This window comes from Spermophilus citellus (genome assembly GCF_964194105.1).
Source record: "Spermophilus citellus genome assembly, chromosome: 3".
NCBI lineage: Eukaryota > Metazoa > Chordata > Mammalia > Rodentia > Sciuridae > Spermophilus > Spermophilus citellus.
In genome coordinates this window covers 88,120,342-88,134,991 of record NC_138184.1, presented here as the reverse complement: position 1 = coordinate 88,134,991, position 14,650 = coordinate 88,120,342, and the positions used below count along the sequence as shown (strand labels likewise).

Here is a 14,650-nt window from a genome sequence, read left to right as displayed (position 1 = left end):
AACTCAGGATCCTCTTGCTTCAGCCTCCCAAGCCACTGGGATTACGGGTGTGCACCATCGTGCCTGGCTTAATAAAAACATTTTTAAAATGGGGAAATTGAAGAGCATAGCGAGGAAGGGATTTATGTATAGTTTCTGCCATTCTTTGTGTAATGATTGAGAAGTGGACACTGGTTTTAAAGTCCCAGTTCCAACATGTACTAGCTAATTCTGGGCAAGTTAATTCACCTCTCTGTGAATTAACTTGAAAATGGAGACAGTATTTCTCATTGTTTTGTGAGAATGAAATAATCTGAAAAATGCTTAGAATTTACATGCCTGGAGGATAGTGAAAACTCATTATTAGAAAGCACCTCTTGTGAAAAGCAAAATTCATTGCTGTCTGGGAACCATTTTTTCTACCAGCCCCTAAGATTGAAATATTCTCTCTTATTCCCACATCTGATTTCTCATTTGGGTCTCTAGCCAAATAGTACTTTTTAGAAGTGTCCCATTAATCACTCATTTGTTACTTTCTCCACTCTCCCATCCCTTAGCAGTTTTCCTTTTTTCAGGTATAGTCTTGCTGGCCAGCACGGCAGACCCATTCAAGTTAGGCCTTGTCTGCCCTCAGCATTGCCATTTTTATTCAGTGTCAGGCATCCACAGAACCTCATTAAATTTGTGCAGAGTCATATTATGCTCCCCTGAGACAGTAAAATCCCTGAGGCCTGGAAGGTCAGATTCTTTCAACCCCAATATTCAGAGAGGAACGCAACAGAATCTAGCCTCTCATTTTCTTCCCCATGGATATATTAGAATCTCCAGAAGCTAAACCAGGGAGGTATAGCAAGAAGAGGGCAAATAAAAGGTTCTTTCTTCCCCTCCCAAGGGGCAAAATTTCTAAGAATTAGTAGCCCTGAGAGATAAGAGTGTTTTCACCTTTCCACACTCCAGGGGCTACAGCAAAGTCCCCAAGCCAACTGGCAAACTCCATGTTGCCCACTCATCATGTTCTTCACAAATTGGTCTTTTTTTTAAACTGGGGATCGAACCCAAGGCTTTCTGCATGTGAGGTGAGTGCTTTGCCACTAAGCTACATACATCCCAGTCCTCAAATTCATCTTTTGAAAATAACTCACATGGTCAGTCCATGGTTCAGACACCTATCTCCCTAGCTGGCCGACAAGAGCAAACTAACACTGATACCTGTCTTCTCATTTTGGTTCTTTAATTAAAATGGATCAAATTTGACACTGCAGGTATACTTTTGCTATCCAGAACAAAGAATGATAAAAATATAACCTGAGTTGCAAGTCTTAATTTGAATTAGCTGGCAGATCAGTTGCCAAATGACTAATGGAACACTGGGGCTGTTGTTGATGAAATGAGAGATCCTGGCCTATACTAGGTGCTAAAGAAATATCTATTGGCCGATTTGCCATTCCCAGAGCCTGCACTCACACCTAATACAAATTAACTTAGAAATACTGAAAACAAGGCTGGGGATGTAGCTCAGTTGGTAGAGTGCTAGCCTTGCATGCACTAAGGCCTTGGGTTCAATCCCCAGCACCACCAAAAAAAAAAAAAAAAAAAAACTGAAAACAAATGAATGTGCCAAGAAGTTATGTCGTCTGCACTTTGGTGAATGCTTATTACTCAAGGAATGTATAAACTTTGAAGTGCTCAAAAACTATAAACTAAATTTCTAAAAACAATCCCTGCCTGCATTGACACTTGGGAAAATTCACTTATTTAAAAATTTGCTTGACTGTGAATTTCAAGTTCCACCTGGAAAACAAGAATGTAATGAAAGGTTAGTGCTACCTTTCTGTTTCTTTCCTACATCCACATATATGCCTCAAAACACAGATACTTTTAAGTGAAAAAATCTTATTAAACGAAATATATATCCAAGAATTAATTAAGCTGAAACTGGGAATATATACGATTAGTGAAAGATTAGCATTTAGATTATATGTTGTTTCTGAACATAAGAATGAACACATAGTTAAGGAAAACATGACTGGTGATACACATGGAAAGCTGTAAAACTAAGCAGTGAGCAGGAATTTAAAATTAAAGAGTACAATAAAATACTACTTAACAAACAGTAGATAGCTCCAAACTAAGAAGTTCAAAAACATAAGATAATGTTGAAGATGTAGAAATTATTCCCACTATTAAATTCTAAATGGTACAATATTTTTAAAAATATTTTTTAGTTATAGATGAACACAATATTTTTATTTTTATTTTTTATGTGTGCTGAGGATCAAACCCAGTGCCTCACACATGCCAGGCAAGCGCTCTACCACTGAGCCCCTAAATGGTACAATATTTTGAGAAGCTGTTTGGCATTATATAAAGTTGAAGTCAATGATGAAGTTTATTCTCATGGCTGTCCCTTGGAGAAACTCATGTATATATGATACAGGAAATATATTTATTGCAGAATTGTTTTCAAATCAAAACAGCTTGAAATAAATGTATCAAAAATTATGATCTACTAACATAACAACATATTAACAGCAGTGAAGTGAAAGAGCTCCAAGAACATACCACATTTAATTTTTAATTATACAAATAACACATATTCAATGTAGGAAAATAAGAACATACAGATAATCAATGGCATTTCTATACCCTATACCCTTGTGAATTTTTCCTTTGGATATACATATGTATATTTTGTTACAGTAATTCATGCCCCTGAAGAAACTCCCCGTTAACAAAAATCCAAGCAAAAAATAAAGTTAGAATGTCCTTAATTATATATATCCCAGGTGCAAATTTATATTATGTACAAATCTATGTGCATTCATTCCCCCACTCCTTTTTTTTTTTTTTTTTTTTTGAGTGCTGGGGTTTGAACCCAGGGCTTTGTACATGCTAGGCAAATACTCCTCCACCGTGCTACATCCCCAACCCTCTTTACAATTCTGACATTTAAAATCTCAGCTGATGCTGGGCGTGGTGGCACATGCCTGTAATCCCAACAACTCATGAGTCGATGACAGGAAGATTGCAAGTTTGAATCCAGCCACAAGGCCAATCTCAGCAACTTAGTGAGAACTTGTCCCCCTCAAAATAAAAAGGGGTGGAGATGTAGCTCAGTGGCCAAGTGCCCCTGGGTTTAATATCCATTAACAACAAAAACAAAAAAACCGCCAAACAACAACAAAAACTCAACTGATGCTGTTAGAATACCACTAAAAGATTCTTTTTTTTTTTTTTTTTTTTTTTTTTTTGCAGTGATGGGGCTTACACTCAGGGCTTTGCTCATGTTACCACTAACCTTCACTCCAGCCCTGAAAAGACTGGCCTTGAACTTTCCATCCTCCCGTCTCAGCCTTCCCAGCTATTGGGATTAAAGGGTGTGTACCACTGTGTCTGGCAAAATTCCACTTTTAACTCAGGACTTGACTCAGGCATGCTCCTGATAAAGGGCCAAGTATTCTTTTTTTTTTTCCTTCATTAAAAAAAGCAGCTGTCTACTACTGCATCCTTTGAAGATTTGCATTCTCTGCTGATTTGGCCACAAGCTCTTCACATACAGTTACTTTTTAGTAAATTCTTCATTCATTCTGGCGTTCTTGAAAATATTCATCAAACAAAGAGGAAGACTCATCTTCATGTTCCTGACACAAAGGAAAAACAAAACAGAAAATACATTCATTTATTTCCTCTCACATGTGTTTACATATTATTCAGGTAATGCTCGATATGGAACTAAGAACCAGGAAGGACCAGTTCCAGGTGTTGCTCATAGGTAATCATCAATGGTTAAGAAAAGGCATAATTGATAGAATTTTCCCAGATATGTGGTAAGCTGATGTGCTTATATCTCATCAGAAGCATTTCTCACTTAAATTTATATTCACAATGATTCTCAGCTAATTTGCTGAGATAGTGTTCTGCTGACGACTATCATTAGTCTCTTCACTGATGTGTGAGAGCAGCCCAAGTTCAAATGGATTTCATCTCCTCTTTGTACATACCCCCAAGCTCTGAGTTCAAAGACTTAATTCAATAGCAATGCCTCAATAAAAGGCAGAATAAGGGCTGGGGTTGTGGCTCAGTGGTAAAGCGCCTGCCTAGCATGTGTGAGGTACTGGGTTCAATCCTCAGCACCACATAAAAATAAAGAAAGGTTTAAAGAAATAAATAAAAGGCAGAATAAAATTGACATCACTTGCTGAGCACAGATGTCAATTTTGGAGATTATCCAGAAAAGCTCAGGCAACTGCTATCACTAAGACAAAACCCTAAGGAATTGCCTGGGTTATGTAAGGGGTCAATGAGTGCTGGCAAATATTTTCACACACACACACACACACACACACACACACACAAAAAAAAAAAAAAAAATCAGAAATTACCTTGGGTTCTTTAAATTCTAAGTCTTCTCCATACTGAATGGCAAAATCAATATGCTGTAATACAATGTTCATGCTTTCTTCATCTGACTGATCGTAAGGTAGAAATCGAACCATGCTGTAGTCATCAATCTACAAATAGGAGATTTCAAAAAAGGTTCATTCTGAAGTTGGGCAAAACATGTAACTTTCAACTTAGATATGAGTTTTTATAACTATTTGTACTTCTGATTAAAAATATTTGTATTTCAGATATAGAGGAGGGACAGCCAGAGACAAGAGTAACAAATTGTTACTGGTTCTCCTGAGCTCTGACCAGCGAGCACACACACTGGCTCATCACTTCATTGCATACTGTTTCAGGGGATTTATCTGAATTCAACACCCGCTGAAATGTCAAAAAGAGAACAAAGAGTTCTCAACTGCCAAATGGTTGAAATAGTAGGCATATTTTATTAATTTATTGACCACTGATAGTAACTATTTCTAAATTAAACTGCTGACAGGCCTGCCCATACTCCCTCCCACCCTTCTTCTCTATGCAGGAAGTAGTGTTGGTCTGTGCTTCCCAGAAGGGAGGTCACTGACTAGATGTGGGCAAACACATGGAAAGGTGGAAGAAACCCAAAGCCTTACACTTCAAAAGCTTACCAGTCCACAAATTGCTTTCGTCAACTTTTTGAATTTTTTGCTTCTAAAATCACTTGTCGAATCTTTTAAGAAGGAGTACATGTCTGGGTCTAGAAACCTTTAAAAGGTGAGGAAGAAGTCTGATGAATAAAAGGAAGAATAAATCAGGAAACTAGAAGTACAGACTGACAGAACCTCTCATTTCCATAAAACAGAAGGTCTGTCTCTTCAACTGAAATCTGATGGTAACAGAAGAACAATGAACTCACTTCTCAATTTCCTTTTTAGCTTTCTTACTCAGCAGATCCATTTTCGTCATGATGTTAACTTGTGGAATTTCTAGAGATATCATAGCACTCAGGGCTGCCAAGATGCCAGAAATAAACTGGAGGAGGAAACAGAAAAGGGAAGGTGAATCAACTGTTCCCAACAAGTCTCCAAATAGACAGGCTTCTACTCCTCCCTTCCAGGGAGAAAACTGGCCCTAGTAAAAGATGTGCTAATATTAAAGAGAAAGACCACTCAATCAGATGATTGAACCTCAGCTCCCAAAGGTGAGGATACTAAGGGAAGATGTGGCTTTAATCTACAGTGATCACATATCTCAATTTAGACAGTATTATCAACCTCCTTACTCATCTAATACTCAAGAGCTATTAATGATAAATAAATGGGGCTGGGGATGTGGCTCAAGCGGTAGCGCGCTCGCCTGGCATGCGTGCGGCCCGGGTTCGATCCTCAGCACCACATACCAACAAAGATGTTGTGTCGGCCGAGAACTAAAAAATAAATAAATATTAAAAAAAAAATAAAAAATAAACATTAAAAATTCTCTCTCTCTCTCTCCTCTCTTTAAAAAAAATGATAAATAAATCTTGATTTAGTTCATAAACTGAACAAGAGATCCTCAGAAAATTTTTAAAAGGCTATTTTGTTTCTTATTTATTATTTTTTGTAGTTGTAAATAGACATCATGCCTTTATTGTATTTGTTTATTTTTATGTGGTGCTGAGGATTGAACCCAGTGCCTCACAAGTGCTAGGCAAGCGCCCTGCCACTGAGTTACAGCCTCAGCCCCTATTTCATTATTTTTAAAAATACATTATCGGGCTGTGGTTGTGGCTCACTGGTAGAGCACTTGCCTAACATTCATGAGGCACTGGGTTCAATTCTCAGCACCACATAAATGAATAAAATAAAGGTTCATCAACAACTAAAAAATAAAGTATTAAAAAAAAGTACATGGGGCTGGGGATGTGGCTCAAGCGGTAGCGCGCTCGCCTGGCATGCGTGTGGCCTGGGTTCAATCCTCAGCACCACATACAAAACAAAGATGCTGTGTCCGCCGATAACTATAAAATAAATATTAAAATTCTCTCTCTCTCTCTCCCTCTCTTACTCTTTCTTTAAAAAAAAAGTACATTATTTCATTGCTTCTTGATCTTCTGGCTAAGATCAAGTGTAATTAGTAGTAGCTTTCTTTTTTAATCAGTTTACTATCTGACACATTCTCTATCAAATAAAACATGAAATGGATTTTTGGAGCAGGGAGATGGAATAGGAGCTTTCTCCATCCACTCCAGGCATCAACACAGTACATCCAGGAATGGTGCACTCTACCCTATTCTTGCAGTTATTAAAAGCAGGTTGCTGTTGGTTTCTCTTAAAAACAACAACAAAAAAACATTATTTAAAAAAATAACCTATCTGTCTCAATTTTCTTTAATAAACAGTTCCCTAGGGCTGGGGATGTGGCTCAAGCGGTAGCGCGCTCGCCTAGCGTGCGTGCGGCCGGGGTTCGATCCTCAGCACCACATACAAACGAAGATGTTGTGTCCGCCGAGAACTAAGAAAAAAATAAATAAATGTTAAAATTCTCTCTCTCTCTCTCTGTCCCCCCCTCTCTCTCACTCTCTTTAAAAAAAAAAAAAAAAAGACAGTTCCCTAAAATCTCTGAATCATCATTTACTATTTTTGAGTTTAAATATATCAGCATAATAATTTAACAAATATTAAGTGACTCTGAAATAGTCTGTGAAATATCCAGAATCATACAATAATCAAAAGGGATAGTCATCGGTTTACATTCGTGATTGAAAAATTCTCAACAGATTTATCCTCAGACCTTGAATGACTCCACCATGAACTGAGAATCAACAAGAAAAACTCCACACACTCTGAATTCCCACTGCTCCAGTTGCTGGACCAGCTGTTTCATCACAGGCAGGTGAGTGTACAGCTCAATCTGACCTACAGGAAGAACACCATGAGAACAGTACAATCAGGAATAGGGTATTTCATCACAGAACATAAATTTTCCCCAAAGATGGGGAAGTCAGTCCTGAGTAACAATACATTCAATTTTTAAGAGGTCTTATAGTCTTTCAGAGTAGTCATCAAAACTTAAGATGAATTTTAGGGGCTGGGGATGTGGCTCAAGCGGTAGTGCGCTCGGCTGGCATGCGTGCAGCCCGGGGTTCGATCCTCAGCACCACATACAAACAAAGATGTTGTGTCTGCTGAGAACTAAAAAATAAACATTAAAAAAAGAAATTCTCTCTCTCTCTCTTAAAAAAAAAAAAAAAGATGAATTTTAGCAAATTTCAAACAGACTACCCAGTTTTATGTAGAAAATAAAATTCTTCACACTTTGGTATGTGAGTACGCATGAAGTAGGTACTAGATAGAGATTGAACCCAGTGGCACTCTACCACTAAACTACACCCCTAGCCCTTTTTTTTGGGGAACTGGGACTCAACTCAGGAGCACTCAGCCACTGAGCCACATCCTCAACTCTATTTTGTATTTTATTTAAAGACAGGATCTCACTGAGATGCTTGGCACCTCGCTTTTGCTGAAGCTAGCTTTAAATTCAAAATCCTCCTGCAGCAGCCTCCCCAGCCACTGGGATTACAGGCCACAATGCCCAACTCAGCCCTTCTTATTTTGAAATAGGGTCTTATTAAATTGCCTAGGCTGGTCTCAATACTCCTGAGTAGCTGGGATTACAGGCATGCACCACCACACCCAGGCACACTTCAGTTTTTTTGCCAATCAAAAGTGAGTTCAATTCACAGTAGCTGAGCCATGGAACCAACCTAGATGCCCTTCAACAGATGAATGGATAAAGAAAATGTGGTACATATACACAGTGGAATATTACTCAGCCATAAAGAATAATGAAATTGCCCTAGGTTCAATCCTCAGCACCACATATAAATAAACAAAGATACTGTGTCCATCTACAACTAAAAAAATTTAAAAAATAATGAAATTAGGGCATTTGCTAGTAAATGGATGGAAATGGAGACTATTATGCTAAATGCAACAAGCCAATCCCAAAAAACCAAAGGCCAAATGTTTTCTCTGATATGTGGATGCTGACTCACAATAGGTGGGGTGATTCTGGTTACACTGTCTTACACTCCACTGAACTGTGACTCCATGAGAGCAGAGCCCATGGCTCCCTTGCTGTCTATGACATTCCCTGCATACAAAGCAAGCACTTGATGAACTCGATGAATAATGACAGACAATAAGTAAGAGATTGGTAAAGTTTCTTTCTTTCTTTTTTTTAGTTGTAGATGGTCACAATATCTTTATTTATTTATTTTAATGTAGTGCTGAGGATCGAACCCAGTAACTCACCTGTGGAGGCAAGTGCTCTACCACTGAGCTACAGCCTTAGCCCGAGCTTGGGTACAGTCTGTAGCTACAAATACTATACTATACTATACCTCTGCTGAGGTCACAATTATCACAGCCTCAAGAAAACAACACATTCAAATTGCTGACTTACCTGGGCAATCAAAAAGAATGTAGTCGTCCTCTACATGGCCCAGACAGTTCTCTAGCCAGTCAAAATTATTGGCAAAGTACTCCATGCAAAATACCAATCCTCCATTGGGACCAAACCTTAGAGAATCATCCTCCATCACATCATCCACCTCGATCAGTTCCCGGATGTCTAAAAAGGGCAGACAAGCCCTAAATCTAAGCATCCACTCAAAAATGATTGCCCACCACCATAATAATGATTAATTTTCAAAATCATACATATGAAGTTATTTATGTACATGGTTTTATATTGCAGCAGTGTCCATCAATAGGGAATTGAGCAAACAAATTAAGGTATAGCTAGACATGGCACAGTGAAATATTATGCAGCTCTTTAAGTACTAATATAATCTCTTAGGTATGTTATTAAGTGAAAAATGCAAGGCACAGAACTCTGTGCAAGAATATCATCAATGCTGGGCGCAGTGGCACACGCCTGTAATCCCAGAGACTCGGGAGGCTGCGGTGGTAGGACTGTGACTTTAAAGATAGCCTCAGCAAAAGCGAGGTGCTAAGCAACTCAGTGAGACCCTGTCTCTAAATAAATGCAAAATAGGGCTGGGGATGTGGCTCAGTGTTTGAGTGCTACTGAGTTCAATCCCCAGTACCCCACCCCACTCCGAACAAAAAAAAAGAATATCATCAAGCTGGGGATGTGTACTTGTCATACCAGTGACTCAGGAGGCTGAGAAAGAAGAATCGCAAGTAAGGGGAGAGCCTTTGCAACTTAGTGAGACCCTGTCTCAAAATAAAAAATAAAAAGGGCTGGGGAATGTAGCTATAGTGGTAAAGTGCCCTTTTTTCAATCCCTAATACTGGGGAAAAAAATACATACATAGACTATTTATGGAAGGGTACAACCGAAACTAAAAATATTGGTTTTCTCCAGGGAGGGGGTTTTGGTTTCTGGGACAGAGCTGGGAGGGAGATATTTTCTTGTACGCTTATTCTTTTGTACCTTTTGTATTTTGAATCATGTAAATATGTAATTACCTACTTCAAAAAAAGTAAAACAAAAAAAAGCCAACAGTCTCTTAACACGATGACCCTAGGCAAGCTATCCAACCTCCCTGAGCCTCATTTTCCTTTTGCTGAAATGGGAAATAGAGATAGGAATCACACATCCTGGGATAGAAGGATGAGAATTATATGAAATAAATCACCTACAGGAAGGGCTTAAAAATTCTGGTATATGTATGTTATCTTAAGTTTCAGAAATCAATATCCATAATTTCCTACCTTAGGTTTTTACTTATTTATGTGATCAAACCTATAATTTCTGTTCACAGTTCTCTGTGAACAGATATTTCATCCACAAGCACAGTTTTTTTGTTGTTGTTGTTACTGGGGCTAAACCCAGAGGCACTTGCTTAACCACTGAGCCAGATCCTCAGCCCTTTTATGTATTTTACTAGAGACAAAGTCTCAATGAGTTGCTTAGGACCTCGCTAAATTGCTGATACTGGCTTTGAACTTGCAATCCTCCTGCCTCAGTGTCCTGATCTGCTGGGAATATAAGTGTGTGCCACTGAGCCCAGCTCACAAGCACATTTATAGTGATAACACCTTCCTAACCGCTACTTCAGGAATAAACAGCCAACCCAAGACTGGACAATAAAACTGATCTTCTAGGAAGATAAACTAAGGAGACACTAGTCAGTCAGTAAAACACTTGGACCAGAGAGTGATGTGAACTTGGGGACCTCTTTGGGCAACATGCATCCTGACGCAGAGAAAGCTGGTCCATAAGGAAGAGAAAATATATCAGAAACAGCCAGAAAGCTGGCCTTGGTTGAGTTTTGGGTTCTAACTTGTCATAAAATCTTATTCTTGGGTTTTGTGAGTGGCCCCCTAAGTCTCCTAACACATCTTTTTACTTAAGCTAGCTTGAGAGCTTAACCAAATGATCCCAAAGTAATGCAATGCCTTTTTCTCAAGGAAGAGGACTATCCCACATCCCTTTTCTCTTCAAACTGCCTTCCCCAACAGTACCTACAGCCACTCTTAAGGATCAAACATGTCATTATGAGAAATAAGAATGAAAAAGAATTTTAATTTCAGCTCCTTTTCACAGCAAAACCTCCTCAATAAGTTGTCTCCTCTCAGAGTCTGCACAGGTCACCTGCATTTCACTTGAGACCAGTCCAGTCTGCTTTCATCCCTGCCACTTCACTGAAATAATTTATCGAAGTCACCAAAATTGTGTTCCCAAATATAACAGCCATTGCTGTGTCCTCACTTTACACAACTTCTCAGCTGTACCTGACACTACCAACCACCATCTCTTGAAACATTCTCTCCTGGCTGTTATAAAATCCTATTTCCCTCCTGCCTTACTGACATCAACTGCCTCTATTGGACCTCTGAAAAGACAATGCCAAGGCTGAGTGTTGGATCCTTGTCTCCCTCCCAAGATGAGCTCATCCAGTCCTGGGCTTTATGAATCCAAATGCTGTTTACCCAAATATCTGTACCTCCAGTATAAGTGAGAAGTTTTGTTTTTTTAATTGATTGTTCAAAACATTACAGAGCTCATGATATATCATCTTTCATACATTTGACTCAATTGGGTTTTGAACTCCCATTTTTACCCCAAATACAGATTGCAGAATCACATCTGTTACACACTCACATTTTTACATAATGGCATATTAGTGACTGTTGTATTCTGCTACCATTCCTATCTCCTACTATCCCCCCTCCTCTCCCCTCCCCTCCCATCTTCCCTCTCTACCTCCTCTGCTGTTGTTAAGTGAGAAGTTTTTACTTAAGGTTGACCTCTTTATTTAAGCTAGCTTGAGTTCCTTTTGTTGGCTACACAACCTAATAAGCTTTACTGTAGATTTACCATAACAGGTCTAGCCAAGCGGGGACAGAAGGGAAGAAGTAAGAGAGAAGTCCACTTACTTTTAAGTCTTAACTAAGGACCAAAAAAGGCTACCATCACACACATCACCATGAACACATGTTGCCAAATGACAGCCTCATGTTGTTCACTCGAAAGCAGTTTCTGTGCTAAGCAGCCAGTACCTTTACTGTTCCTGAAGGAAGGGAAGGCTGTGCTAGGACTTACCAGCCATCACAGGGTAGTTGAAGTGTTCTGCTGCTGGATCTAGGTTGACCACCTGGACAGACCGGTTGAGGGCTTCACAGTGTTGGACCATGGTGGCACAGTAAGTGCTCTGCAGTGTCACAGGATACAATGGGTTAGAGCAACAGGCAATGCAGCGATACCCTCCACACCCATAAAAGGTTTCTCCAGACTCTCTGGGGCAAGATCCACTAAGGCCAAATCTATGCTTTCGTCAACCCTGATTATAGCTAGAAACAAAAGAAAAGGCACTGGACTAGGAATCAGGACACCTGTGTGGGCTGCAGATCCAGACCTGGTCTTGATTCTCTGGTAACCCTGGGAAACACTTCACTCTGCCCCTCAATTTTCTCATCTCTTAAGATGTTTTCCATGATCACTAAGACTCCTTACTGATCTAACATGCAACAAGTAGATTTTATTTTATTTTTTTTTGGTGGTGGTGGTGCTGGGGATTGAACCCATGGCCCTGTGCATGCAAGGCAAGCATTCTACCAACTGAGCTATATCCCCAGCCCAACAAGTGGAATTTAAGGGAAGATTTCTGATTACATGGTGCAGCACCTAACACATAGTATCTCTTCTAGGACTCGTACAGTCCAAATGAAGCTTTAGGGTAGGATGGTCAAGGATGATGTCTCTGAGTAGGGGATATCTGAGCACAGAGGAATGAGCCTGCCAACCCAAGAGAACATTCCAAGAGGAGGGAACATCAAGATTTCAATGGCTCAGAACATGTTAATTAAAGCCTGAAGCCACACAACACCTCCAAGATTCTAGTGTTTTTCCCACTTATGTTATTTGATCGATACCATGTCTACTATATTTTAGTGCCCTTAACATTATTGCTTAAATCTGTTTACAAGGAAAAATTGTGCTATTATTATAAATGGAAACCAATTATGATTATATTTATTATAAGGATGAAGGTATAAAATTACATACAACTTTTCTTCTGCCCTCCACAGTACTAGGGATTGACCCCAGAGCCTTGCATATGCTAGGCAAACAACCATTGGGCTACAGCCCCATCCCTTTTTATTTATTGAGACAGATTCTTACTGCTACAGGTTGGCCTGAAACCTGTAATCCTCCTGCCTGTCTCCTCAGTAGCTGAGATTTTCTTGGGCAAAGAACTTAACCTTTCTGTGTCTTCGTTTTCTCTTACCTGTAAAGGAGGGGGGGGGGGGAAGGGGGTAGGGAGGGTTATAGGATCTATCTACCTGGTTCTTATTTTGACACAAGGAGTCCTCAAATTGCCCTGGCTGGCCTTGAGCTTGCCATCCCCATGTCTCAGCCTCCCAAGTAACTGAGATTACAAGCATGTACCCCCACGGCCTATTTACATACAACTTTTCAATGCTTACAATCTTAGCCAAATACTGTTTCCTAGTAAAAGCTCTGAATCTAAAATCTGCCCTTTCCCCAAGACTGAGGGATTAGGGGTAGGGGCTGTAGATCGGTTGCCTAGCACGTGTAAGGCACTGGGTTCAATTCTCAGCACCACATAAAAATATAAATAAATCAATAAAATAAAGGTGTGGGACCATCTACAACTAAAAAAAATATATACTTAAAAAAAAAAGACTAAGGGATTAAGTGAGAGTTGAAGCTACACTAGGGCCAAATACAAACTCACCTCACTACAAAGTGACGAACTGGAAGAACTGAAAAGGGAACAACTTTCCCAGTATATGACCCGACGCTCCCTAATATGCAATCCTCACACCACCTGATATCACCTATAATACCAAAAATCCATGTCCTGACAGTAAAGAACAGTAAAGACCCTGTTTTAACCTCGGTGGCTCTGAGAAAAGGCCAGATTCTGGAGTTTGACAGCACTGGATTTAAATTCTGGCCACAACTTACTAGCTGTGCGACCTTGGGCAAAGAACTTAACCTTTCTGTGTCTTCGTTTTCCTTTTCCCTTACCTGTAAAGTGGGCGGGGGGTAGGGAGGGTTATAGGATCTATCTCACCGGGTTTCCGTGAAAATAAACGAGGTGGCTAGTGCAAAAGTATCCAGTAAAGATTAACAACTACCATCTCTTCCCAACCAAACAAAACCAAGGGACACTGAAGCAGAGAAGCGGGGCGCCCAGGGTCTCAGGGTCCCTAGGACGCACACCCGCCGACCGCTCCATCGCTTCCCGAATCCCTGGCCACCCACGAACGACGACTTCTCTCTCCTCACCTTCCCGCTGCCTGCGGGGCCCATGACCAGCTGCGCATACCGAGGCATGCCGGCTCTCGGGTTTCCCGGGACCCTCCGCCACACTCCCTTCAGCCTTCGCGCGAAGCCCACTGAGTTCCGGGAACACGAAGCGCCAACCAATAGCAATCAACTGTCCGTTTACGCCTTTTGTTCGGCCACACTTCTGACTACGGAGAGTTCCGCGGACCAAATATCATGAGGAACGCGTCCTGAAGAAACGCAGCAAGGGCCTTGCGCATGCGCAGAAGCAGTGGGCAGAAATCGGCGGTTGGGAAACTTGCTAACCCTGGTTGCCTGGGGGATAACGGATAACGGATATCACTTAGCATCCCTCCGCCTGGTGCCGTGGTCCATGATTTTACTTACATGGTGACACCCAAGATTTGCAAATTTGCTGAGGGTCTGGAACGCTGACGTGGAGGACACCTTTTGTTTTAAGGAGCGCTTATGTTTCCTCCCTGTGACGCGTCCCTTCCATAAAAAGATGCTAACTTGCAGACGCTCGATCAACTGAAGG

At 40.4% G+C, this 14,650-nt stretch overlaps 1 protein-coding gene across 1 annotated transcript; it reads right to left on the bottom strand.

Moving 5' to 3' along the window:
* Positions 1-2,528: 2,528 nt before the first annotated feature.
* On the bottom strand, positions 2,529-14,310 carry GPN3 (GPN-loop GTPase 3). Its single transcript, XM_081285885.1, has 8 exons — positions 14,113-14,310; positions 11,899-12,007; positions 8,788-8,955; positions 7,114-7,238; positions 5,258-5,373; positions 5,010-5,106; positions 4,362-4,490; positions 2,529-3,620 (listed from the first exon to the last, which is right to left on the bottom strand). The coding sequence occupies exons 1-8, from the start codon at positions 14,158-14,160 to the stop codon at positions 3,558-3,560; spliced, it is 855 nt and encodes a 284-aa protein (XP_081142011.1). The 5' UTR covers positions 14,161-14,310; the 3' UTR covers positions 2,529-3,557.
* Between the last annotated feature and the right edge of the window lie 340 nt (positions 14,311-14,650).